The 26,773-nt window shown below is 40.4% G+C and overlaps 1 protein-coding gene across 1 annotated transcript in view; it reads left to right on the top strand.

The window, feature by feature from the left end:
- The window catches only part of ITGB3BP (integrin subunit beta 3 binding protein), a 34,160-nt gene extending 8,642 nt beyond the window's left edge, over positions 1–25,518 (top strand). Inside the window, exons 3-10 of the mRNA XM_062617585.1 lie at positions 1,207–1,345; positions 8,217–8,289; positions 10,981–11,059; positions 12,167–12,257; positions 14,660–14,719; positions 18,201–18,281; positions 23,379–23,432; positions 24,785–25,518. Of these exons, the coding sequence (XP_062473569.1) occupies positions 1,207–1,345; positions 8,217–8,289; positions 10,981–11,059; positions 12,167–12,257; positions 14,660–14,719; positions 18,201–18,281; positions 23,379–23,431 (576 nt within the window). The 3' untranslated portion in view covers position 23,432; positions 24,785–25,518. The remainder of the gene's footprint in view (positions 1–1,206; positions 1,346–8,216; positions 8,290–10,980; positions 11,060–12,166; positions 12,258–14,659; positions 14,720–18,200; positions 18,282–23,378; positions 23,433–24,784) is intronic.
- The last annotated feature ends 1,255 nt before the right edge of the window (positions 25,519–26,773 follow it).

Below are 26,773 nucleotides of genomic sequence, written 5' to 3'. Positions count from 1 at the left end.
CCTTTATTCTTTGTAAACTGATGCTAATACAGTGCAAGGGGTTTGGACTAGATGGCTTTTGAATGTCTGATCCAGACCATTCTATGATTCTATGAAATCAGTTGTTCACTACTTGGATTCTTCTCTACAGAGGTGGCTAGTCTTGTTTGGAAGCAGTAGTTTACATGCCTGCAGATTTTATCTCCTTGAAACGAAAGGTGGGCAGGACTAGAAAGCTGTCATTCTGCAGCTTGCTACATGGAGTACCTGCCAGCACTTTTGTTGAATAGTTGGATCAGCAGGTCATCGAAGTGGGTCTGGTAGTATGCACATTGGTTGTTACACCAAAGCCCAGAAAATCCTGTGGCCACTTATCAGTGGTTTCTAAGAGTGTAACATGACATTAAGATGCTGCTGGTGCTATTGGAGCCTCCTCTAAGTCCTATATGTGTTCTGTTACTGCATATGTCTCATTTGTGACAGTCGTTGATGGTGTTATTTAAAACCGCTAGACTTAGTTGGAAGCAAGTTGTTACTAGAGCTAAAGCCCTTTATATGCAAACCAAGTGTGGATTTGTTTTTTTCCTCTGTATATTAGTTTTGCAGTAAAATCCTAGTTTCTCAGAGTTGCAATTCAGCATTAGAAATAACCATGGTTTTATAGAACTAAAATAGTATTAAATAGACAGAATGAGAACTACTTGTTTATAGTTCATGTGTCTTAAACTCTCGGTACTGTAGGAGAAATAATACCAGGGTTTAACTGCTTAAAAAAAGCCCAAACAATCAAATGTTCATGCCAGAGTAACTAAATATCTGGAAACCACATACCTTTTGTATATGAGAATTGGTAGGTTAGTATTTGAAGGGGTTTTTATTTGAGTAAAACTAATGTTACTGAGGATGGGGAGTGATATAGCAGCTCAGTGGGCACTTGGCAGCCAGCAAATATCAACCCACCACAACCTAGAACATGGACTTTCCATAAAAGGGAGGACATAAAGTTGGGAATTACTAAGGAAAATCTATTAGCAGATAGTAAGTGTTCAGAGAGGCTTTGTCTAGTTTGGGGGCGAATATGTAACTACTGATAGGAAGGGTAGAGGTGACAATGTGTTTATTTTGCAGAAGGGAAGTTTGCAATGGTTGTAGGTTTAGATGGACATAGGTACTTATTTGTCTTTAGCCAAAATTCATCTGGATTCTTTGTCTTTTGCTATGATTTAGCGACATGATGCAACACCTTTGGAGACCAAATTGAAAAATCTAAATGCTTACTCACCAACAACAGGAACACGTGAAATGAGCCCATTCTCATCTCCTATGAGTCATGATGCACAAACTATCAAGAAGCACCTATCAAATGGTTAGTTTAACATTTTGTCTTTCTTAATGCAACATTTTCCTTGTTATTGACTTGATTTAGTAACTTATGTGGTATGTTTGAATTCCTTTTCCTCTTAAAGAATTTTGATGTCTTCTGGAAAAGCTGATGCTGGTTTTTAAAGCTTGAATCTTTCCAGTGTAAATCTTGGGGGTGTTTATGAAACAACTTGGTTATGCAACAAGTTCTGCTTTCTGTTGATCAGTATTGAAATTGCTGCCTCAGCAACAAAAAAAAAAAAAAAAAACAAACCCAAACACCTGCATTGCATTTTTCTCAAGAATTACAGTAATTCCACCGGTTGGGTATGTTCATCCTAACAACGTCATTTGTTTGCTTTCTTTCTAAGTCACAGCTGTCACTGGTGCATGCTACTGACAGTGACTGTTCTTCGGATTATATGGGAGATGCTCTGAGGTTGCTAGGTGCAAAATTACTGCAAGGAAGTCATAGAATCCCAGACTGGTTTGGGTTGGAAGGGATCTTAAAGCTCATCCAGTTCCAACCCCCTGCCATGGGCAGGGACACCTTCCACTAGAGCAGGTTGCTCCAAGCCCCATCCAACCTGGCCTTGAACACTTAGTTCTGGTTGAATGCAAAGTCCTGGTTCACTCTAGCGAGGCAGTGTAATTCATTGTTTGTAGCACACAGGTGAGGTCTGGACACTCTCATGCTCAGGAGAGCTGAAAAGAAAAGATGTTTGCAGCTGGTGCATGTTTACTCTTTTGAGAACTACGTTGAGATTTGCAGTGCAAGTCCTGGTCTATGTACTTCCAGGTTTCTGGTGGTAAATTCTTGCATGGATGCGTGCATACATGCATACAAGATTTCTCAGCTCTGAGTTTCTGTTTATGAATATTGAAAGTTATGTAGATTTTATCAAATCAAAGCTAGAAGGGAAGTTCAGTTTAACTCTTCCACTTTGCATTCATTTATGTAATTTTTTACACTTGATTTTCATAGTGAGGATAACACTGAATGTCATTAGCTCTCAGAAAATTTCCAGTTGACTTCAGGATATATGTCCACTTACTAACACAATCACAGGTTTTGATGCAAACTATGACTGCTTAAGAAGTATATTTTCTTAGACTAACCTGCCTTTATAGCTATATAGACTGTGTTCTTTTTAAGTGTTAATGAACCATTAGGTCACCTGATGTGACTTTTTAATATGAAATAAAATAACAAAGAGACTTTTTTTGTCATCTTTCTCTTACAGAGCCTAAGAGCTTTTATTTCTTGCAATACAACTCCTGGAAAGATGCTGAAATCTTGATTTGAGGACTTCAAATTATTTAAATACTATAATTTAAATAATTATCATTTTAATAATAATAATAGTAATATCTGTCACTTCCCTTTTTTAGCAAGTTCCTTGTTCAATTACCTTTGCTATTAAAGGAACAAAATTCTCCTGTCTGATTTTGAATGTGCCTGGCTTTAATTTTGAGCCATCACTTCTTGTTATGCCTTTTTGTTGGGTTAAAGAGCTTTTTATGCCCCATATATTTTGGAATTTATGTGCAGTAATTGAGGCCTCACTAACATTTGTGAATTATGATGAGCAGAAATATTCTGAGCAGGATAGAATAACCACCGTTTGAAATTTATCTAGAAGTCTGCAGATTTTTGCACTGGTTCTCACACCGTATGCTCTTACGATGGAGCTGAAAAAGTGGGGTTTTCCTCCAGGAAAAAAAGGGAGTTTTATTTTTTTAAAGGAATGTGATCAGGAAATTTTTGTCAGAGGTGGCTGGCCAAAAAATGGAAATTACTGGAAGCCTTCAAGCTGAAAATAGTACAATTTGTGAGCATTACCTCCCTTTTCCTTATTAAATTAGCAGAGTACTTGAGGAAGCATGGAAGCATGGGGTGTTTTGGTGGCAGTATAGCTCTGCATAGTTATAGTGCAGAGGGTTGGTTTTGGTTTTTACTTTTCCTAAGTCATAGTCATTCTAGGAAACTAAACAGAAGCAGCTATATCCTAATTCTTTAATGTGCTGTCAGTCTTCATTATGACCTGGCTTTATGTCCTTATTACCTGTCTGTCAAACAGCTTTAACACAGTTGAGCACTTGCTGCCAGTCAGAACGTTCACAACTCTCCTACTAAGTTCTCTGCTGATTCCAGTTCTTCCCAGAGTAGCTCTTCTCCTCCACCAGTGCTGTTTTTGATTTGGGCACCTGGACCTAATACAAAAATGACTCTGTCGACCATTGACATTCCAAGAAGCCTTTGGAGGAACAATTACCCTAATTTCTACCTATTCTTTCAGTGAGTGATGGCATGTCTCAATTACTTGTGCAAACCTGGTACATAGAATCAATCATAGAATAGTTAGGGTTGGAAAGGACCTTAAGAACATCTAGTTCCAACTCCCTTGTATTGAAAGGAACATCTTTGCCTTTACAAATTTTAACATATATGTGGTTGGTGTGTGTTTAATTTTGTGGCCTTCTGAGAGCTATGTTGACATGTGCAATGAAAGGCTTGGTTTATTCCTGGGTTGGGATGGAAGAAAGTCTCTTGTCTGCCAGAAAGCGCCTTTGCCACAGTGCCCACCCTGTCTTGTGAACAATTTCTCTTCTCAAAACTAATGGCTCCTTGATTCCTAAAAAGATGTTTATTTTGGGTATCTCCACATTCCCACTTATTTTAGATCCAGAAATCTTTAGTGACATTTAATCAGCCCTTCAAACTATTGACCCCCGTATTCTTAAAAGACCATAAGCAGTTTCTCTTTAGGGTTATTTTTCTCTTCAACAAAGTTGCTTAAAGCACTGTGTATTTCCACAGATATCCCTAGTTATGTGTTGAATTTTCTCCTTGGAGCTTAAACCAAGTTAGGTAGCAGTCTAACCCCACTGTTTTCCAACTTTCTTCTAGCTATGAAAAGTAACTCTTCTGGTGAGCAGCATTCTGACTTAGTTTCTTGGGAACTTATGTCTTTGATGTGTAAATTTATCTACCCTACCTTTCTATAGAGAGAAAGGTATTTTCAAAGTATCCCCAGGACAGATTTCTAAGGCAGTGGTGTCTGCTTTCATCAGTAAGAAGGAAATACTGTGTTTGTATGTATTAACTCCTTTAGCAGTCTCAGGATTTGATGGTGCTTCCTGGATGGAATGAAGAGCCTATGTCTTTTTTTTCCCTTCCTCTTGGTAAATATGAATCTCTTCATCCTATACAACAAAACCTTTCCATGAGAAAGGTTGTCAGTAGGTGTTCTCCATCACATCAGAGAGATGGCTGTTCTTAGTGCAATCAGTGCCTGTCGTGGCATCTGTCATGTCCTGGAAAGGTCAGCTCATACCATGGTCCAATTAATTGTTTTGTCATGATGTGGCATCCTGTGTTCTCACCCCAAATGGAGCAATAAGTATTCAGAATCAAGCAAAGTGACTGCATGTCACACCTAGCTGCTGCTTCTGGCTGAATCAACATCACCTGTATCCTGAGGGAAGAATCAGATTGGAACAATCTATGTCCCCACTGACTCCAGTGTGAGGCACTGGCAGCAGTAAGCTTGCTCTTAGCGTTGGCACATCACAAAAGCAGCTCTGAAGAAAACCCATGTATAAATACAGATTTCCATGTTATGGATGTCTGCAGAATATGAAACTATACCTTAACCTGGCTGGAAATCCACCTGCACTTAAACACTTTGAAAAAGGCTTTTAAAATTGTATATCATGATAGCAGTCAGATACAAAATTAAAAATGCTGTGGCTCTTTAGAGATGTTCTCTTGAATATCCCTCCATGTTTGTAATTCCCTGCTTTAACAACCTCTTTTCCTTTCGTTTTAGTCGATGCCTTTTTGGTGACACAACACATGATAATACACAAACATTTAAATCTACTACAAGTAGTAAAACTTCTTCAGCATCTCTGCATTTACATTAAATGCCTTATCTCTGAGGTGGAAAAAAAAAAAAAGAAGGAAAAATGTCTTGTACTAAAATGCCTGTATATTAGGATGTCAATGCGAAAGGTGAACCTGTACTGGATTTCCATAGTGATATTAGGTATGGACATAGGGGAGCATTCTTTTTGCCTATAAAAAGTCTGAGCACATGCTCATAGCTGACATTCAGATGGATAATTATTCAGTAATGTAGTACCAGACATCTTTTTTTCCTTGTGTTCATATAGCTACAAGGTGATGGTGCATGAGACTTCCTCTTGTATCACAGGTTTCAGGCTGGCCTTGTAAACCCACAATTTCTTTCCTCCTTCTGAAAAGACACTTTTAAGTGTCATAGATTACACATATCATCTGTGAGGCCTTGAGTGTGATCTATATCCTATTTTTCCATTATTAATATGTAAGAAACAACAGAATGAAAATCATTGCAAATTAATGCCATTAGCTATGAAAATGTATTTTGCATTGTGTGAAGTACAAAAAGTAGCATGAATCTATCTCACTGAGAGGACAGACAGATGGGAATTACTCGTCTAATGAATATGGCTTTCTTTTGAATACCAGTGTGGAGGAGTGCCTTAAAAAAGACTAAATACCTACAGAATGCCAAGATTGTTCAAAAGTAACATTTATGTTAGGAGAAGACATGAACCAACCCAATTATAAGATAGTGGGGTTTTATGATGTTGTCCTATGTATGTCCTGTAGGGCTGCCTGATAATTCATATATTGCCCAACTACCCAAAATCTCACAACCCATTTATGACGTAAAATTCTAAAATAAGAGAATATTGAATCATCATTGGTTTCTCATCATTATTGGTTGATATATTTTTAAGATTTATTTTAAAACAATCTATTTTTAATCAAATCAAACCAGTGTTCCACTATTCCATAGCATTTGTCTGAAAGTAGTATCTGTTTGATAACTGATGACTGATTTAAGTGCAAGTTCTATGAGTACTTAGAGTTAAAATGAAATCTTTTAGGGTCTTAACCTTTAGCTACTGTAGTGGAACAGCTTAAAGTTTCATAGCAGCTTGTCGTTCTGAGGTCTTTGTAAATGTTTTACAAAATATTAAAATTAGAAGTTAATTTATCCTTTAGTGCTGATACTTGTATGTAATAATTTAGATCTAGCAAGAAGAAATCAGTGTTTAATGCATAGTGTGGCCTCTCTTTTCAAGTCTGATGTCAGAAAGGAGATGTATTACAGTGAAGTGAGAATTGCAGAGGGTCTGCTCCAGGATCAGTATTAAGGCCACAGTAAAGACCTGTTGGATGTTTCTCCAAATCTTTCCCTTAAAGGTGAATTTCACCTTATAATAACAGCTGTTGAATATGAAACATCTTTAAGATGTGTATGTATCTGTTGGAGAGACAGTAGGTAAGTACTCATTTTAAACACCTTGTGAACCTCTTTGGCACAAGAAAAGGAGGTCTTTCTTGGGTGTTGGAGAGATGAGCAGCGTCTGAATGGCTACAAGTCCAGGGAGATTGAGATGAGCTCTTAGGCAGAAGCTCTTCCCTGTGAGGGTGCTGAGGCGCTGGCGCAGGGTGCCCAGAGAAGCCGTGGCTGCCCCATCCCTGGCTGTGTTCAAGGTTGGACAGGGCTTGAACCTGCTGTAGTGCAAGGTGTCCCTGCCTGTGGCAGGGGGCTAGAGCTGGATGAGCTTTAAGGTCCCTTCAACGCAAACCAGTCTGGGATTCCATGATTCTAAGTCACTAATTGTCAAATGCACTAGTTATCTCATTGTTCTCCTTATTAAGGGAAAGCTGTTACCAGAAAAAAAAAGAATGAATGTATGGTTATGCCTCTCCTCCTTCCTATTTATGCATACGCCTCACTGTTTTGTGTTTAATGACTATCAGATTCAAAAGAAATCCATTGCATAGGAGAGCAAAACTGTGTCCAAACCCAGGAGCTTTTACATTGTAGTAGAAAATGAAAGACAGAGTAAGTGACAGATACTGTTAAGGGGGGAAATTGTGGCAGTTACAAACACTCCACATTATATGGTATCTTCAACTTCAGCTGCAGTGAAACAGAGATCATTCCTACTCTTCAGATGTGACCTCTGTATTGCTGGAGCCTCAACAGATAAAACACTTGAAGCACTGGAAGGTGACCATATAGATTGTGTGGAGCACAATACCATGAATAGTTACAGCCTCACTAGTTTCACTAGAAACCAGGCAGTTTACCCATTTACCGACACCACATGTGAGCCTAGGAAGTTTTATCAAATCCATGGGAAAGGACTTTTGGGGTAATACATTCCTGTTTCCTCCCAGAAACCTGCAACTGCTCAAAATATCAGTGCACTGAAATGTAGAAACATGACTTGCCACGCAGAATAATGGCAACTGGCATATGATTTATCGTACCCCATCAGAGGACAAGCTAGAATATTATACTGTCGGTGTAGCATGTCAGAGCCTCTGGAAATAATTTGCAGCATCTCTTTGTAGTTGTTTACAAGATGGAGTTGGGGGCCAGGCACTTTTTATTGAAGGAAAACAGGTTTCATTGCTCAGTCAGGACAGTGTTTTCATGATAATGCTCTGTGCTAATAAGCTGTACTTAGGCAGTTAATAGGATAAAAAGCTTCTGAGCAGAACATGTAACTATCTGTCACAATTATCCTAAATTCCAGTAACTATTACTATAATCCCAAGATTCTCACAAATATAAATGTCCTGTGAACTGACGAGGGGTCAAATTATGAAAGAGTAAATATAGTGAACTTAGTGTGTTTCATTACAAGGGAATCTGTCCTGCTTTGTGAGTGAGTTTTGGTTCTTCTCCTCTTCCTAAAAGATCGTACAGCAGTCAAGGTTCATACTAACACTTTTTTAAAATGCTTTAAATACTCAATATCTCATTTTCATCTTCTTTTTTTCTTCCTTGTGAACCCCTTAGGAAATAGAACGGAGCAGAATGGTTCAGCAAGCAGATTACCCAGAAGAGGGCAGCCTCAAACAGAGAAGGATGTGTAAGTGTGCAATACTGTGAATTTTACTTATGAAAGAGTAATATTTCATACAGAATTAAATTAATAGCAATTATTTTAAATACTTTTAATTCCACAGGATTGGCTATTGGAAGGCACTGAATGGCAGCCTTGCAGTTACAGGCACAGGGTTTGCAATACAACTGTCCAGCCAGTTCTGCCTTTCACTGAAGTGTGGGGCATATGACACTGCCAATTACAGGAGCCACACTCACAGTACTATGCAATGAGGTGTCCTAAGTCAGCTACTGAAAGGAAGATACGTTTTGCCTTTTCAGACTTCTGGAAGTGTACATTCCTTCACCTTATTTTTGGAAGCATTAACTGTCAAAGTTAAAGGACCAGGAATGCAGGACACTTTGATTAAAAACTAGCCACAAATACTCATGGTGAAACTTCATGTTTGCTTTGCAGAATCTTTTAAAATTCTTGTCTTTTCTTCCACAATCTTATTTTAAGCTATAAGTTTCTTGACATTAATGGGTTTTGGACAGTCCACAGTTAGTAAAGCACTTAAAAAAGTGTTTCAGGTGAAGTGTCCAGTAAACTGTTTTCCTAAACGTGCTAGATATGAGGAGGGAGAAGCAATAAACTGTGTTATTAGAAGTAAGAGTATTGTTAGCATTGCTTGATCTTTTCTGTTATGCAAAACATATGTAATTGTTTTTAACATTTCCAAATCTCAGCTGAAAACTGAACTTTTCTGCACCACCAGGGAAGTGTCAGGCTAAATGTTTTATGCATTTCAACCAAAACAAACACATCCATCCATAAGAGCTAGATGAAGGAAATATTTGTTTTGTGTTGGGGGAGAAGTGGAAAACTGACTCTCTGTAAGTTGATTTGTATCAGGGATGTCTTTCATCTTTGCCATTCAGAAATCCTGCAAGTTACGAAGTTTCTTAATACACAAGTTGTAAATGCTCAGTAAAGCTGCTTTGAGTTTAAGCTTTAGACCAGCTAAAAATCTGCAAGTTTCTTCCCTCAGTGAGCACAATCATACTTCTTGCTGCTAATACAGCATTATCCCAGATAGTCCCCCATCCATTTCCATCCTTTTTACTCAACTGGAATTGCATTCACCAGACCTTTGTGATCTTTTCTTAGGAAAATTGGTTTAAAAATTCTTCATTCTCATTCTCCAATAATCTACATTTTTGTTCTTGAGATCTTCTTATCCTGTTGTGTTGTCCTGCTTTTTTATTTGATGCTTCAACTTGTCCTCTGGTGGCATCTTGACATATATCTTTGACATCTATCCCAGGCAGTCTAGTTCCCAGCTCAGCATTGACATGGCTATACCACATCTCCTCTCTCCTACATTATAAGTTATTTCTTTTATCATTCTGTGTAACGTGATTGTCCTGGATGGCATGTTAGATAGTAAAAACTAAAATCTTACAGTTATAACAGTGGAAAGCTGTAAACTGATTAACTGGGGGGTTTTGTGATTCAGTAAATCCCTTGGTCAACATATCCAGACTCAGTGATAGTAACCTTGAATTGCAGAACAATTTGAGTAATCATAGTCTTCATTGACATGTAAATGTGTGCATTCAGTAATTCAGTATGGTTTTAGAAACTGCAAGAGTTACAGAAGGATATGTCAGTAAAACACATTTACAAACACAGTAATATTTATGTGAACTTCCATACACTTTAAGTGTACAGGTGGAAAATATACTGTACAATGCACTGACATTAGCATCTTCTTTTGTGCATAGCATTCTGTTTCCATGTTGAGATGCAGCAGTGAGAAGTTTTTCTCATACTATACTCATATATATATCATACTGTAGTTCTATTTCTAAATTTGAGGTTTCTTACAAGGGTGATTCTCTCTTCTGTAGGAGAAAGCAGTAAATAATAGATTATTTCTCTGTTATCTCCATTTGCTTTACATATTTAAATGGTTGAAAGAGAAAATAAGCCTGAACATTCATTGTAGGAATGACTTCAATACGTATTCAGTGCAAATCCTTAATCGTATGTTAAAGTCTGCCATGTAGATCTAATCTGATTGTATATCACTTTAATTTTTATTGCAAAGCCCATTAAACTCTGAAAGCTGACCATCTTTATACTGGTAGTAAAATATTTGTAGCTTAGAAGCGGAGGCAGTAGGAAAAAGCTGAACAAATTACATCATGCAGTGTTAGAGTCGTAGAATCAACTAGGTTGGAAAAGACCTTTAAGACCGTCAAGTCCAACCATTACCCCAGGAAATGGGGAATGTTGTCTCTGTTGGGCTCAGTTTTAACTTCCTGTGTTTCCTACAGCTACAAGCAGTGTTGTATGGCATTAACCATGGCTTTGGGGAGCACATCCTATTCACTGAATTCCTGTTCTTAGGAACAAATGAGTTCAATTCCTTCTTTTACCATTGTCTTCTGGCACAATCCTCAGAAAATCCTCTAATACTGCTGAACCTGAGCTCCTGTCCTTAAAATTATATATATATTTGGCAGTCTGTGTATAAATCCTACCCAAAGGCAAGTTATATTTGGTGTTCTATGACACAGTCAGGTTGTACAGCCCATCTGTTCACAGCTTATCTATATCCATCCTCATTACAATGTGAAGAAACTCAAGGCAACATTGTAAACACTGATTTTCAGCAGCAAGTGGGGATGTGACTAGTGGAAATGGTTTGATTTTTACCTTTTGATGCAGGTTCATGGAGTTGCAGTGCAAAGTGAAAAGTTCCCTGGACAGAATCCTGAAAATAAGAGGAAATCTGACAAGCCTCCAGGTCTGCTTTACACTGATTTACTTCTTGAATCTACTTTTAATATAGGATTTGAAATAAAAATGAAAATCCTATGGGCAACATTTGAGTTTTAATGACTAAGGAATCAAACACAATACTTTAAAGCTGGGAAGTTTGACTTGGAAATCCAGAAAGTGCAAAAAAAAACCCACCCAGAATTTAGTAGATTATTTTTTTAAACTAGTAGTTTTCCAAGTGCACCATTTTTATCACTGCTCATTTTGTCCATGAATAAAAGCATATGAAGCAGTTATCAACTGTTATTTCTAACTTGAAGTCAGAAATATGACTTATTACTGCATAGATTTTTGTTCATGAAGATTAAATACCCCTTTGTGTTGAAGTGATTGTACTATTTAATTTACCACTAATGCATCATCATGGAGTACTCTATTTAATGCATGCTAAAATGCAAATCACTTTCCTGCTTTATTCACATTTTGTTTCCTGAATAAATTTAGGACACGGTTCGTTGCTGTATATTGTTACCTGTGAAATTATTCGGTGTATTCAAAGAACTGTATTGATTTATTTTGCTTGCATACATGGCCTGAGAGTGTTTTACTTACAAAAAAAAAAGCTTGGTTCTAATTTAAAATATTTGAATTTAAAAGTTTATTTGGAAAACTATTAAAAAAAAAAACCCTCTATTTCTCATGAAAACATAGTTGTATGTTCTTAGGTCTGCCACAGTGCTGAGGAGTGTGTTCAAGTATCTTAAATGCCTGTAGATTTCCATTTTACTGACATATTATAGCTTGTCCATGTGCCAAGATTGCTTTTCTGGGGATCAAGTGCTAATCTGTTTAGACAGCTGAAGACTTACAGATGAAGCGTAAATAACAGGAGATTTTTAAGCAACACTTTCCAAGGCACCTGAATGCCATTTTCAGAAGCAGGGTTTGTTCCTATGTCCTGAAAATTTAAGTCCCCTTAGCTCGCTGTGAGTTGGAGCCTCGAGCATCACTTAGAGCTTATGAAAACAATTCAAAAGTTCCTTCTTTCCGATGTTTTTAATAGACTGTAGACCTCTATAAAGAAACACTTTGGGATTGAGATGTAACAATGCCTTTGGTTCTTTCTTTCCAGGCTTTAGAGGGCAGTAGAGAGCTTGAAAATGTTGGTGTCTCAGTCTCATCTGGCAACTTGAGGGATGAAGTGCGGAAAACCCAAGAGCTAAGTAAGGAGGATGTTCAATAACGTTTATCCCCTTTATAACAGTTTATCTGTGATCTCTGCTAGAGTCATACCCCACTCTGTGTTATAATGGAGTGTTATACCCCAAGCCTCTGCCCTTAGTCTTTTAGTTGGGACAAAAGCACCTCCTTGTGCATACAACCAGGGATGTAAAAGAAAGGCTACCCCAGCATTCCACTTTTCTACCTCCCAGTCACAGGTGGGGAGGGAAAACTTGCAAGAGCAACACCTTTTCTAATGTAAATAGTTAGATACTTAGTGGGTAGTTAGCTCGTGATTAGGCTAAACGTTTGCACTTTGATTGCATTGCCTTTCTGCTCCTTCTGCAAGGAAGTTGTTTTGTTTGTTTTCCTGTTAGGAGGATTATGCTGAATATAGGTTTCCAGGCTTTAAAAATTGTTATTCATGTGTCTTTAAATGATGGACATACCAGATGCTTATTGTGTTGGGATGAAGGCACTTTACAGATGGCACATCTGTTACTTTTCCAAAGAAACCCAGAGAAAGCAAAGATTTTCATTTATATGTGTCCACGTTTAGGAAACTATCCTTACTCCAAGTCAGAGATTCTTGGAACATGTAATCCTCAGCAGCAAAAAGTGCATTCATGCTTCTCTTCCCAGCTGCCTCTGCAGCTACATGGGAAATATGTGATAGGGAAGTACTCCGATGGCAAAACATTGCACTGTGGATAGTTGCAGGAAAAATAGGTATTGGCCTTCAGGGAGAAAAATTAAAGATCTCCCTTACCAGGTAATTCCTTTAAAAGTGGTGAAATGTAGCTGTAGACACCCAAGGAGCTCCAGTATTTATCATAGAATCCTAGAATGGTTTAAGTTGGAAAGGACCTTAAAGCTCATTCAGTTCCACCCCCTGCCATGGGCAGGGACCCCTTCCACTAGAGCAGCTTGCTCCAAGCCCCTGTGTCCAGCCTGGCCTTGAGCACTGCCAGGGATGGGGCAGCCACAGCTTCTCTGGGCAATTTATGCCTCAGCACAGGTTGTTCATTTGTTTTCACAATAGCAGCACCTTTATCTGTTCCCAATACATGTTTGTGGGACAGGTGTGTCTCTAAAACTGCATTCACCTACCACTACTTCTCAAAAGTCTGTGTATGTAATACTGTTCTTGTAGACTTTTCATACCCACCTCTGATTATCTAGTTTCCAGGTGAACAGGGAGTATGAATAACATAACCATACATGTATTCCCTGTGTCCAGGCTTTGGATAAGCATGCAGAGATGATGAAACAGCTTCCTAACCTGCAGCAAACAGGATGTTTTGTTGGTTTACATTATTCTACAACCTCTCTGGTTGCTTTGTTGCCTGCAGAGTGTAAAAACACTGAACTAGCTATAGGAAATCAAAACCTGGAGTGACTGCGACTGTTACTTTGTTTGCAGCTGGAAAGAGGTGGACAATAAAGGCCCCAGTGCTAGAGAATTTCTCTTAGCAAAGAGCCCTGTAACCCTTCCAATTCATTAGCTGAATGGACCCCAACAGTGGAATTTATGCACCACACAATTCCAGCAACTACTGTTGTTTAAATTACCATTTCTTTCCTGACTCCTATTCCCATGCTCATTCCGTTTGCATTTTGCATGTCTATACACTGTACTGTTGCCACTGTAATGCGCTTATCCAGATGCTTTCTTATACAAAATGAAGTTTTCTGAATATAGTCTGTGTTTACATTACTACCCTACACCAGGGATAGGGCAGTGACTTCCCAAATGAGCTGCCAGGCCTGTTGTTGACACTTGCTGTTAGCTTCTTATTGCCTTCCAAATGGGAAAGAATCATCCTTTCCTCCCACCTCTGAATTAGGAACAATGCACCGTGTCAGTGCTAGAAGACAGAAATGGGAACAAACAAAGCACAACTCCTCAAAATGATGTTGATTTTGAAATGGTTTTGTTAATTTTTTGATTACAATTACACTGGGGTGTTTTTTTTTAATCATCACCTGAAGGAAAATCCAAATCAGAATCCCGGAATTGCTTGTGTTGGAAGGGTGCTTAAAGCTCATCCAGTTCTAACCCCTGCCAAGAGCAGGGACACCTTCCGCTGGAGCAGCTTGCTCCAAGCCCCTGTGTCCAACCTGGCCCTGAACACTGCCAGGGATGGGGCAGCCACAGCTTCTCTGGGCACCCTGTGCCAGCGCCTCAGCACCCTCACAGGGAAGAGCTTCTGCCTAAGAGCTCATCTCAGTCTCCCCTCTGGCAGGTTAAAGCCATTCCCCTTGGCCTGTCCCTACAGGCCCTTGTCCAAAGCTGCTCTCCAGATTTCTTGTGCGCTTTGAAAATGTGAAAAAGGCAGCATAGATATTTTCTTTGAAATCTCTGTGGCAACGTTTACTGATTGCAGATTTCTTTCTTCACTAGTGAGTCAAGCAGAAGAACTGCAGCTGCTGAAAAGAGACCATGGAAAACTTCTCGCCCAAAGTAAGAAACTGAATAACTCCTATGTAACAGGTTTTGGTGATTCCTGTTAGGTGATTAGTTCTTTCCACTTGCAGTTGGGTAACCTTTCATATGTGAAAATGATGATCATCAAATGTGTTTCCTCTGAAAACTTTGGAATTACTCAAATGTAAATTTCCTCTTTTCTGCTATTTTCTTTGGATTGGGTACTTCTCTATGAAACTGTGCAAGGAGAAGAAATCATTAATGGTGTTATACTTGAGGCATGGTCTAGAAATATGTGCAGTCAGGTCCTAGAGAGCTTACATATCTTTCATATATAACAGTTATCCTTGTTATTCCTCATTCTCCTCCCTCCCCTTGCATTTTTAGTGTACAAACCAGGTAGCAAACAGCCTTTGCAGCAGAAACTTTTTCACCTTATATGTATTGTGAGGTATTTAGCACGCTTCAGGGGACTGTGAAATCCTAGCTGTTTGGTTTCTTCATAACTAGTGCTGTGAAAACATTTGAAGTTGGTGGCATGTCATAGAGTATGGCTCATGTAGTCACTATAGTGCCTTGTCTAGCAGGAAATGTGGCGGGGGGATTTATGTTTCCCAGTAAAATCAACAGTCACCACTGATACTCTGATATTTCTGTTATCTTCACGTGTCTTCACATAGAGCAAAACCAGAATTAAAATAATTGATGGCATCTCTGCTGCTCTATTTGTCAGCTGCCCCAAGCAACAGCACTGTTTTGCTGACGACACTAAGTTATGTGGTTCAGTTGATACACTGGAGGGAAGGGATGCCATCCAGAGGGACCTTGACACGCTTGTGAGGTGGGCTAATGCCAACCTCATGAAGTTTAACCATGCCAAGTGCAAGGTCCTACACCTGGGTCGGAGCAATCCCAGGCACAGCTACAGGTTGGGCAGAGAAGAGATTCAGAGCAGCCCTGCGGGGAAGACTTTGGGGGTACTGGTTGCTGAGAAACTGAACATGAGCTGGCTTCAGTGTGCGCTTGCAGCCCAGAAACCAACCGTATCCTGGGCTGCATCCAAAGGAGCGTGACCAGCAGGTTGAAGGAGGTGATCCTGCCCCTTTACTCTGCTCTCGTGAGACCTTACCTGGAGCATTGTGTGCAGTTCTGGTGTCCTCAACATAAAAAGGACATGGAACTGTTGGAACAAGTCCAGAGGAGGCCATGAGGATGCTCAGGGGCTGGAGCACCTCCTGTATGGAGACAGGCTGAGGAAGTTGGGGCTGTTCAGCCTGGAGAAGAGAAGGCTGTGTGGAGACCTCATAGCAGCCTTCCAGTATCTGAAGGGGGCCTATAGGGATGCTGGGGAGGGACTCTTCATTAGGGACTGTAGTGACAGGACAAGGGATAATGGGTTCAAAGTTAAACAGGGGAAGTTCAGATTGGATATAAGGAGGAAATTCTTTACTGTGAGGGTGGTGAGGCACTGGAATGGGTTGCCCAGGGAAGTTGTGAATGCTCCATCCCTGCCAGTGTTCAAGGCCAGGCTGGACAGAGCCTTGGGTGGCATGGTTTAGTGTGAGGTGTCCCTGCCCATGGCAGGGAGATTGGAACTGCGTGATCTTCAGGTCCTTTCCAACCCTAACTATTCTATGATTCTTTGATTCTATGTCACAGGCAGCCCCTTCGATTTTGGTTGTATCTGCTCTTCCATGTGCCTACATTCATTCTGCTCTGGAGAATTCTCTTAAGGGAAAGAAAACTGATCAAAATGAAGTATCCTCAGCTCCAGATTACCAGGAAGTTATAATGGTGGATGCTGTGAGCCAATGCAGATGTGAACAGTCATTGCTTGCTTTGTGCAGTGCTTTTGAATGGCCACCAGGGTATACATTTATAGTTCTATCTTTGCTCCCAGTGCTAAACACGCTTCCAGCCTTGTTAGATGAGAAATGAGATATTTTGTGAAACTGAGCTGGAAAATAGAATTACGAGTTTAAGTTGACCAATTTTGATGAAGTTTCTATGTCAATTTTGCTTTAGTAAAGCATAAATTTGCTTTTGCAGTCTTGCAAATGCAATAGTAGTTGAGGCAAAGAAGCGTGTAGTACAAGAAGAGCACTTGGAGATGTTTTACTTTGCCTTTTAGTTTTGGATGTGGTTTTCCATAATTATTTTTAATTAGTTATGCCCAAGACTTAAAACTTATGACTGTTCAGTGGCTTGATACAGATGGAATGTCACATTATCATCACATGGTGAGGCACGAAATTTATTTACTTTACATAAAACAACCTCTACTTAAAACAACTTAATACAAAACATTCCTTGCTCAATGGGCACCATTATATAGAACTCAATATATCATTTTGTGTGGCCAGCATAACAAATGGCATCTTTGTCTGTCCATGACTAGCATTTACAGTAAACAAAATGTTTTTGAATAGAATGTAAGCAAACTGCAAAGCGACTGCCAAGAGATGAAATCTGGTTGGTATGTTACAGTCCAAACCATGCTTTGTGCCTCTTGAGAAGAAATGTGTAGGTTGTGATATGCATATTTTAAAGGAAAATTTAATGGGTTCAGAATCTCAAGGAGTCAAAATAACATTCTAAACAGGAAAGCTGGTTCTTAAAAATCATACTAATGCTTTGCTTACCAGAAACACTGACATTAATCATGTCCATGCCTCTGTCTGCTGTCCAAGTAAAGAACAACAAGAGAGTGTTACAGGAGATCAAATAGTTGCAGTGTCAAGGAAAACTACTTTCAGGCTATGTCTTGTAATGAAATAGTAAATACTTTCTTTTCATGTTGTTCATCCTGCCAAGCCCAGGGCCAGATACGATCACCCCTATTAAGGTTAGTTCTAAACATTTCTAACTTTCATATTGTTTTTAATATGAGTGACTGAAGCTTGCACTCTTTGCAGCAATAGTGGTGGCTTTCCAAGACACTAGATCAGGGTTAACTTGATGTTTTTCTATTGAATGCCACTTGAAATTCTTAATGAAAGCCAAACTGGAGAGATCAGGGACTAAGTAATACTGAGTTCCCACTCACCAGTCCAAACTGTGTATATATGGCAAAACATTAACTCCCATTTCAGAAACACTGTAAAATATGGACTTCTCCTTAATAAGCAGAGTTCCTTCTCAAAACAGATAAAATAGTAAGACTTTTATTGCAATATCCCACTATTTATTCCTATTCTTGTCAGTTTGAGTTTGGACTTTGCACTGGATGCTTGTGTACAAGCAACTGAATAGCTTGGGCCTGGACTGCTGGTGGCTTGCTGTGAGTGAGGGTGAATCAAGTTTACAACATATTTCTACATCAATCTCATACCAAGTAGAATAGATTTGCTGACCTTTACATATACTCAGGGGTCTGTCTCCCACCCATCTTTCCTTATCCTCCTTTGGGATCTTCTGTGGAAAAGGGAAATACATTAGACCTCAGATGTACATTTTCAGGAGCATATCTGTGGAGTTTTCTGGCTGTTTTTCAGCCCAACTTTGTATTTCCTTGCAGGGAAGGAATGTCATTGTGCCCTTTCTGGTCTTGTGAACTGGCTAAGCAGAAATATATTAAGTGAACTGAATGAATTCACAGGTAAATTTATTCAGAAACTGAGTTTCTTTCCAGAGTTTCCATTCCTTGAGAGCAAATAGAACAAGTATCAGGACTGTCTTTGCTTATGGCAAATACTCACTTTTTAGGGAAGTGATGAGGTGGATACTGAAGTCAGACCTAGGGTTTGGGAAAGGCCTCTTTACCAAACAGATCTGTAGGCCCCTTTCTTAAGAACCAGTACCTGAGCTGACTACAGATGAACCTCATGCTCTTGTTTATGCAAGCCCCACTTCCAGGCATTTGTGATAGAGGTTCATCTGAGGTTCAGTTCTTCCACGTTTTTAATCTGTTTGGGAAAAGCTGCTAATGCTGACACAACAGTTCCTTCCTTCTACCAAGGTCCTTTCAGTTAAATCCTAGGCTTCTTTCCAGCAAAATTTGACAAGGTCTCTCTAGCAGCTTTCTTTGTGGTGTACATCATCTCTAAAAGCAACAAAGATGATGCTGAAGGACTTCTTTTTTCCCAAATACATTATTATTAGATGGAGATTTAGAGTTTGTGTTTTCAAATTATAGGTTTACTTCAATTCTTAATGCTAAAGGTCAGGCTTGATGTTTTGTCCCACATCAGAAACATCTGCTCGGAGTTAATGTCCCTACACCGTGTTTGGAAGAGAGATGGGGTCATCAGTACTCTTTTGCTTGAGTCCTGCATCCCACCAAGATATGAGCTGCCCCCTTGGCCTCACCAGAGAGGCTGTTGAAGTGAGGCAGAAATTGCCTTATGCCATCAGTAAGACTGCTTCAAGAAATCATAACTTGGTTTATGTGATGCTGGGGGGAATCTGGCCTAGTTCTGGCTCTCTTGGGTGGAAGATGTGTCTGTATTTCTGCTCATAAGGCTTTTCTGCCATTAGACATGGGAAAAAAATTAATGACAGTTACATTTTTAAGTTATACCTCAGTGTGAACACTTGTAAATGGGACTGCATTCAGCAAAACTGAATTAAGAGTCTGCCGAGTGTGTGTGTGCGCACATGGACATGGTGCACCTTTGAATGTCCCCGTGCAGAGACCCAGGGAAACCGCTCTGCCCTCCTGCATTTGCAAGCAAAACTAACTGTGAGATTGCCCCGAGAGCACCCAGAGGAGGAGTGTGTTCTGGTGTCATGTTCTAATTCATATTGTGTGGGCTAAAAGCTGTCGTTGCTCAGGCTAAATCTGACTGTACATCTCTCATTCTGTGCAAGCAGGTCTAGTTTGTAACCATGCAAAGTCCTTTACAGTCTAGAAGAGGTAACAAAAGCACGTTCTGGTGCCCAGAATTTGCAATGCTGGTGGTTTTCCTAGGACAAGTGAGTAACCTCGTTTACCAAGAGGTGAAGGAGCTGGTGGACAGGTTTCTGTGTGACCTCAAACAAACAGATGTGGGTCTGTCAGATCGTACCCACAGCTTGTATTTTAAAATACAACCTGAGATTGGAGAAGTACCTGGCCCTGAGGTCATTGGCATGATGAGCTCTTTGGATGGAGGGAAGGGGGCAAATTACAAACCTCTCCAATGATTTAACATCCTCTGCTATGTAGATGAAATATTAAGCTATTAACTTCTGTGGCAGATACAGAAATGCACATGAGAGATACGACTATAGGCCTCAGACATATGTACATAGAGAACTGTCAACCTGCATTTTGTATTTGGGTGTCAGCCCCATTTATTCATGAATTCCACACTTGTGTTTATTCTCTCTTTTCCTACGTACCTTTTTATGGACACAATAACTGTTAATTTTTAATTCTAGTGGATTTAGAGTGTTAGTATTAAGCGTAATGAAAAATTAAAAGGGACTGTAGTTCTTTCAACAGCTCCATGTAGCAGCTCCTCCATGAGAATAAATACTGCTTTCTCCCATGAATATAATTATTTAAAATAGAAAAGAAACATTAGTTTGGGCTCACTTAGTAGCAATTATATGTTTAAGAGGTGTAAATAACTCGCTACCCAGACATTACAAATATCCAGGTGCTCCGTATGTGCTGATGACAACAAAATGGAAAAGAAAGACTGTAATAATTCTGACTGGTTTTCTCTGCAGAAGATATTGATTATTTGTGTGTGGTGAGAGATTTGGAAAATTCAATTAAAGGAGTTGTGCAAAGGTTTCATAAATTCCCCTCGTACAGCGTGTACACAGACATTGGTGCGTATTAAATCAATGCAGCACTTCACAATATATTTTCTTTGAAACATAAAAATAAATAACATTTAAACAGTTCTGCTTACTACAGAAACAAATTTTATTTGCTGTGAAGCATTTAGTCATGTGCTCCCCCTGACTCATACACATTTGCCAGCTGTAACAAATTTTATAGACGTTTTCTCCCGAGACATAGCTCATATACTATGAATTTTTAAATGAGCAAATGGTGAAGAAGGGATGTCAGCAATATAAAAATTGATCAGTTAAAAGATAAAAGCATAAGTAAAGAGATTTGTATGGTAGTCTTAATAGGTTTTATTAAATAAAAATACTATAAAACGACAGTAATGAATAGACTGAAGGTTTTAAGTGTGGTTGAGGTGGAGAAAAATTATTCTGGCACATTTAGGAGAAGATTGGTTTTATATCACCTGACAGGTGGACATTTTTTTCCTCTCTGCTTTTCAGATCTGTAAATGTTTCAGAGCAGTCAAACTTGGGGAAGAACGGTGCTGGGAATAGCAGGGGAAAGAAACTTGGGAAGATTTTGCCCTTCTAAGGCCAGGTTGGACAGAGCCTTGGGTGACCTGGTTTAGTGTGAGGTGTCCCTGCCCGTGGCAGGGGGGTTGGAACTGGATGATCTTAAGGTCCTTTCCAACCCAAACTATTCTGTGATTCTATGATTCTAATGCTTTTGTGGGCCAGGGACAGGAGACACCATGCCAAGGGGCAGGGCTGAGGTTCCTGCCTTGCCATTCGCACCCCCAAAGTGCTTGAGCTGATGAAGGAGCATGAACTGGGCCAGCATCCACTTAGTGCTTGAGCCAATGTCCTTCTGGTCACCTCTACAGACCCTGCCCTTCCTAAATGCCCTGGGCACAAGAGGGTTTCATACTAAAGTTTTGATAATGTTCTCTTTGGGTTTTTCTGGTGTTGGAACGGGATGATCTTAAGGCCCTTTCCAACACAAACCATTCTAATATTCTATGTAGTTTAACTTCCTTAGGAGTTCTACATAGAATCATAGAATCAACTAGGTTGGAAAAGACCTTGAAGATTAAGTCCAACCATTCCCCAGCACTGCCAAGGCCACCACTAAACTATGTCACCTATATAAAATACTAAGAGAGATAAGGGTTGTTGCTAGGGGATGTCTGTTCTGTTGGGGTTAAGAGCAACTCACTAGGTTCACACACCCCCCAGAAATATATATATAAAACCCTGAAACTGCTACAACAAGCACTGTAAGTTATTGGAGCACATGAGTAATAAATCATAATATCTATCTGATTCCTTGAATAGCTAAATCTCAATGACATCTGTATAAATATTATATAACTAAGGCTTTGGTCACAAGGTGTTGTCATGGTATATGTGTGGAAAGAGGGACAAGTTAATGGTGTTTGATACGAATCTGGGCAGCTTACATTTTTTAAGAGGGTTTCTTGGAGTGAGATGCAGATCTTGGCATGGGCACGGGTTCTGTAAGTACAGCATAGCCTGAATGGTGCAATCAGTGCAAATCAGGTTTGGAAAGATTCAATTAGGGACTTGCATTCAGGATTTGTACCATCTTGTAATTAAATCTTTTTGTGTTACTGGACAGTTTCCTATTGTAAGCAGTAGTGGTATCTGTGTAAACAAACGGTGTTTATTAGGTGTGATGCTGAGGAGCTGTGCTTGAGGCTAAGTTGAATGGGATGCCTTTATCTGGAGTAACTTCAGACTCAGGATAGGACAGGATTTCTGGCTTGGTCAGCTCCAGCTCATGTCAGATCCACAGGCAGGTCTGTGCCACATGCTGTATGTGACACCTAAGGAGTCACTGCCTGCTAGATGAGGAGAGCCTTCCCACTGACCCTATGGCTTTGATGCTTCTCTCCATCTAAGTTTACATGCGGCCCCTTTCCTCACAGTAGTCATCTTAGCTATAAACCACTGTAAATATCCGTTTGTTGGTCTTGGTATGTTTAATATAAAACCAGTAATTCTGAATTCTCTCTTCACCCTTTGGTGCTGGTGGAATCCAAGTGCAGCATGACCCATCAGCAGGCACTCAGGGTACAGGGACCAGAGCTGATCCTCTGCTGCAGTAATCTGGGGGGGGGAAATCTTGGCTCTCAGGCACACCTGCTCCCAGAGCCTTTCCCTGTGTTCTCATTCCCTGAATTCCTTTCTGCCCTTGCACACTTTTCCTCTACTTCTTCCAGCCATCTGCTCAGCCCTTCACCCTGGCCCTGCCCTCATTGAGCACAGGACTCAGGTGCTGTTCCCTCTTGTTTTGCTGTCCTCTCTCAGGACACAGGAGATGGTTGTTCCTCACATAGTACTTGACTGAATCTGCTCATATCCTTACAGACTTACTCTTTTATTATTAATAGCAAAAAAGAAGGAGCAGCTCCTAATACTCGTAACATGTTCTGTACTGCTTTGTCATCATTGGTGGTAATGTAGTCTGTTAAGACAACCTCCTAAATTACTGCCGAGACACCGTAACTGTATGAAGTAAAAGGGGTTCTGTTGAACACTGCAGTAACTTTGTTAACGTCTATTTGTGGGGGGATTTTCACAACTTGTATAATAACACCATTATTATGTTTAGTTTTTATATTTTTGTTCTGTTTCCAAGGAATGTTTTGCAAGGGCCTGTAGTGATAGGACAAGGGGGGATGGTGTTAAACTGATGGAGGATAGATTTAGATCAGACTTCAGGAAGAAGAGGGTGTTGAGGCACTGGCACAGGGTGCCCAGAGAAGCTGTGGCTGCCCCATCCCTGGCAGTGTTCAAGGCCAGGTTGGACACAGGGGCTTGGAGCAAGCTGCTCTAGTGGAAGGTGTCCCTGCCCGTGGCAGGGGTTGGAACTGGAGGAGCTTTAAGGTCCCTTCTGACCCAAACCATTCCATGATTTACCAAAACTGATTTTCCTTCTCCATAGGATGCGTTCAGACCACCAGTAGCTCCGCGTTCCTGAAGTCTCTCCTTGACTGAGGTGAGTAGTTCCTCAATCCACTCTGTGCCTTCTCCAGCCACCATGTACAGGTCAGGTTATCGCAAGGGCTGAGGTATTTCATTTTACAACACTTGCAGGGTGCCCCAGTGTATAGGCCTGCAGTGAGGACTGGAATAGCTTGGGGGGAAAACAGTTGTTATTCTGCATGTGGTATTTCCTGTTTCCGGTTTGTTAAGCAAAATGAGGTACTCAATCTGTAGAAACTCTGTCCTATGCTAAACCATCCAGTATCATTTCACCTTGTCAAGACTGTCAGTTTCTAACGGCATGGCTCTTTTCAAGAATGGCAATTCAGCTGTAACACATGTAACAAAAGCAAGAAAATTTGTGTACTTGAGATTATCCCTTCTTAAATGCCATGGTGATGACCTGGTTGCCACTTCCAGCCCCCCACTTCCTCAGGAGCATTTCCTACCCCTATTCCATCCATCTCTGCTCATGCAGCTCAGGCATGTTGGGGTCACTGCTGTCCAATCTGTTTCATAAAGTCTCACCGGACAAAGAAGTCTTGAGAGATGAGAATATAATAGTCATAGAATGGTCTGGGTTGGAAGGGATGTTAAAGATTATCTGCAGATTATATCAATTGCCCATGTGGTGTGAGAACATCTTTCCTCTGGAAAGTTAATGTATTCCAATTCCTGTAATTGAGGAATATGAGACAGTGCATCTACAAGCTATGTAACTGAGTGAGTGCAGGGCTGAGCTCAGATACATGCATTTTGCTTCTCAATGAAGGCTTTAGCCCTTTTATCTTAGAATCACAAGTAACCTAGTAGCAAAAAAGCTTTAAACCCCTGCTTGTCCCCAAGCTAATGCCACCCTTACACTTCCCAGCTGCTTATGCCAGAGATGCTTTCTCCTCTTTACTCCTTCCAAACCAGCTCCCACACCAGAATAACGGAGGGGTGGGAAGCCCTGCAGGCAAGCGGCACTAGTGGCCTGTTTAGCAGCTCATTTTCCATTCAGCAGAATTTCAGAGTCCCAGAGACCACAGAGTGACCTTTCTATGGTACAATAATCACTTTAAGCCTTACCCTGGCTTATTAGCCTGAAGTAAACCCATGCTGACAACTACGAGGTTTCAAGTCGAAGTTAGATCAGAAAGCACTCATCCCCACTATAAGTTTATGTCCAAGACTAGTGTTTAGTCAGTGAAGATTCTGGACCCTATGGTCAAAAAAGAGACACATTTACTCTTCCTGGTTCTCTCTACCCCTTTTGTAAGTGGAACCATCACTATAAAGCCCTTTGTTTTCTTATTATTTACAAGAATTCAGTTGTGGCAGTTAAATGATCTTTCAGCAATTACTTCTCAACTTCTTCTACAGATAAACTGACAGCGGTTCCTTACAACATCTGAAATGTGGCTGCAGTGACCATCTGTTGCTCTGCTTTGCCTTAGGCTGTCTGTGCCTCTGTCTGTCCTTTCTTACGCAGTTCTGGCCGCAGGACAGCCATGTAATGCTGAGCAGATCACATGAATGATGCTGCTGCTGCCTAATTGCTATTTATTTTAGTCATTCCTCCTCTCCACACAGGCATTATGTGAAAAATGCATTCCACAGCAACCCAAAGTTCTACATCTGTGTGGCTGTACTTAAAAGGAGAGAAGAAATGAGTGTAAACCAATCTCCCCAGCAAATACCAGTTTGGGATTGCTCCCTGTGATGGGCAGGTGCACATCTAGATACAATTTCTGGCATCTATTTAAACTGAACAATGTGCACAACCAGATGATCCCAATGTAAATAATACATCCTGGTTGGTTTATGCAAGCAGGAGTGCAAAATGCTCATTTAGCTTGGCTGCTGCATGGAAAATGTATGTTCTTATGGCAAATAGAGATTTATGCTGCCTTGGTTTTACAGCAAATAAACCAATCCCCCACCTCTAACCCTCCCTACAAGAACCAGGCAAGAAGAAACTCTGGTCAGAGATGACCTTTGCATCCCAGGCCTTCTGTGGGAAATGACTGCTTCCTGCCCTGCTCCTGTCATCACGCCACCAGCCCCACAAAAGCCAGTTAACTGTGACTGAAATAAATGCATCCAGCTTTGCAACAGCCTGTCTGGAAATTTATGGCTTCTGCTAATGAGGATTTTTTGAAGAAAGCTCTAGTGTGCAAGAAATTATTCCAAGTGCTGAGCACACTGAAGTTGTTGGCAAACAACTTCAATTTCTATGGCTGCCACAGTTACAGATGTCATCCACGGTCCTGTCTCCTCTGACAGCGTAGAATGGTTTGTGTTGGAAGGGACCTTAACGCTCACCCAGTTCCAACCCCTGCCACAGGCAGGGACACCTTCCACTAGAGCAGCTTGCTCCAAGCCCCTGTGTCCAACCTGTCCTGGAACACTGCCAGGGATGGGGCAGCCACAGCTTCTTTGGGCACCCTGTGCCAGTGCCTCTCCCTCATAGTGGAGAACATCAACTCAAGACACACAATAGAAAGGTGTCACTTTCAAGCCCCCAGTGTTCAAACACGTGGCTCTAATACCATTCATTTTTTTTGTCAAGATTTTACCTTGGTTTTGGAATTCAATGAGGTATGGGAAGAGTTGTTACAAACCACTATCCTCAAAACCACCCCTCCAGCCTATTGCAGCCCCTGCACCTCAGATCACTGTGTTAGGTGCAGCCTGTCTCATATTGGAAGAGTAGGATGATTTTTCTTTATTTTATATTCCATTTTTTGCTATTCTTCCAGATAGTTCAATGTAAATATGAATAACCCTTTCTACTGCTGCAAAGAGCTGATTTTTACAACTAAAATACCAAGGACCAGAATGCTGTGTTATAGTGTGGTTGAACACTTCCACACTGGAGCTTTGGGCAGTTAATAAAAATCATAGAACACCAGGGTGGAAGGGACCTCAAGGATTGTCTGCTCCAGCCTTTAAAATGTTTACATAATACCTGTGCAATCCAAGTGGAAAAGCTGTTAGTAACTGTTGGAAGGGAATTGTGGCAGTTACTCCCTTCTGCTGTTACCTTCCTGCGCTGTTTGGTGGTGGTTGTACTCACAAGATGCCCCAGCTAATGGCTTTAGGGATAGTAGAAGGTGAGCCCAAACCAGCTCTAGCTTATATATATCTAGTTTATATAACCTGAGTGTAACCTTTGTAGCTAGGAATACTTTTGATCTAAAAAGCATCTGGAAACCAACCACACACTCATCTAAATCAATCCCTTCTGTCTAGTCTTGGAAGAACAAAAGACAACATGCATACAATAAAAGACCAATAAAGGTGATGGCTAATGAGTCAGTGGTGCCTCACACCATGGCAGTTACTAAATAACATGAAATTTGGTGTTTA

This window comes from Pezoporus occidentalis, unplaced genomic scaffold (genome assembly GCF_034315485.1).
Source record: "Pezoporus occidentalis ecotype Australia unplaced genomic scaffold, CSIRO_AGI_Poc_V1 ctg198, whole genome shotgun sequence".
NCBI classification, from domain to species: domain Eukaryota; kingdom Metazoa; phylum Chordata; class Aves; order Psittaciformes; family Psittacidae; genus Pezoporus; species Pezoporus occidentalis.
The sequence above is the reverse complement of the archived record's forward strand: the minus strand, read 5'-3'. Positions and strand labels throughout refer to the sequence as shown.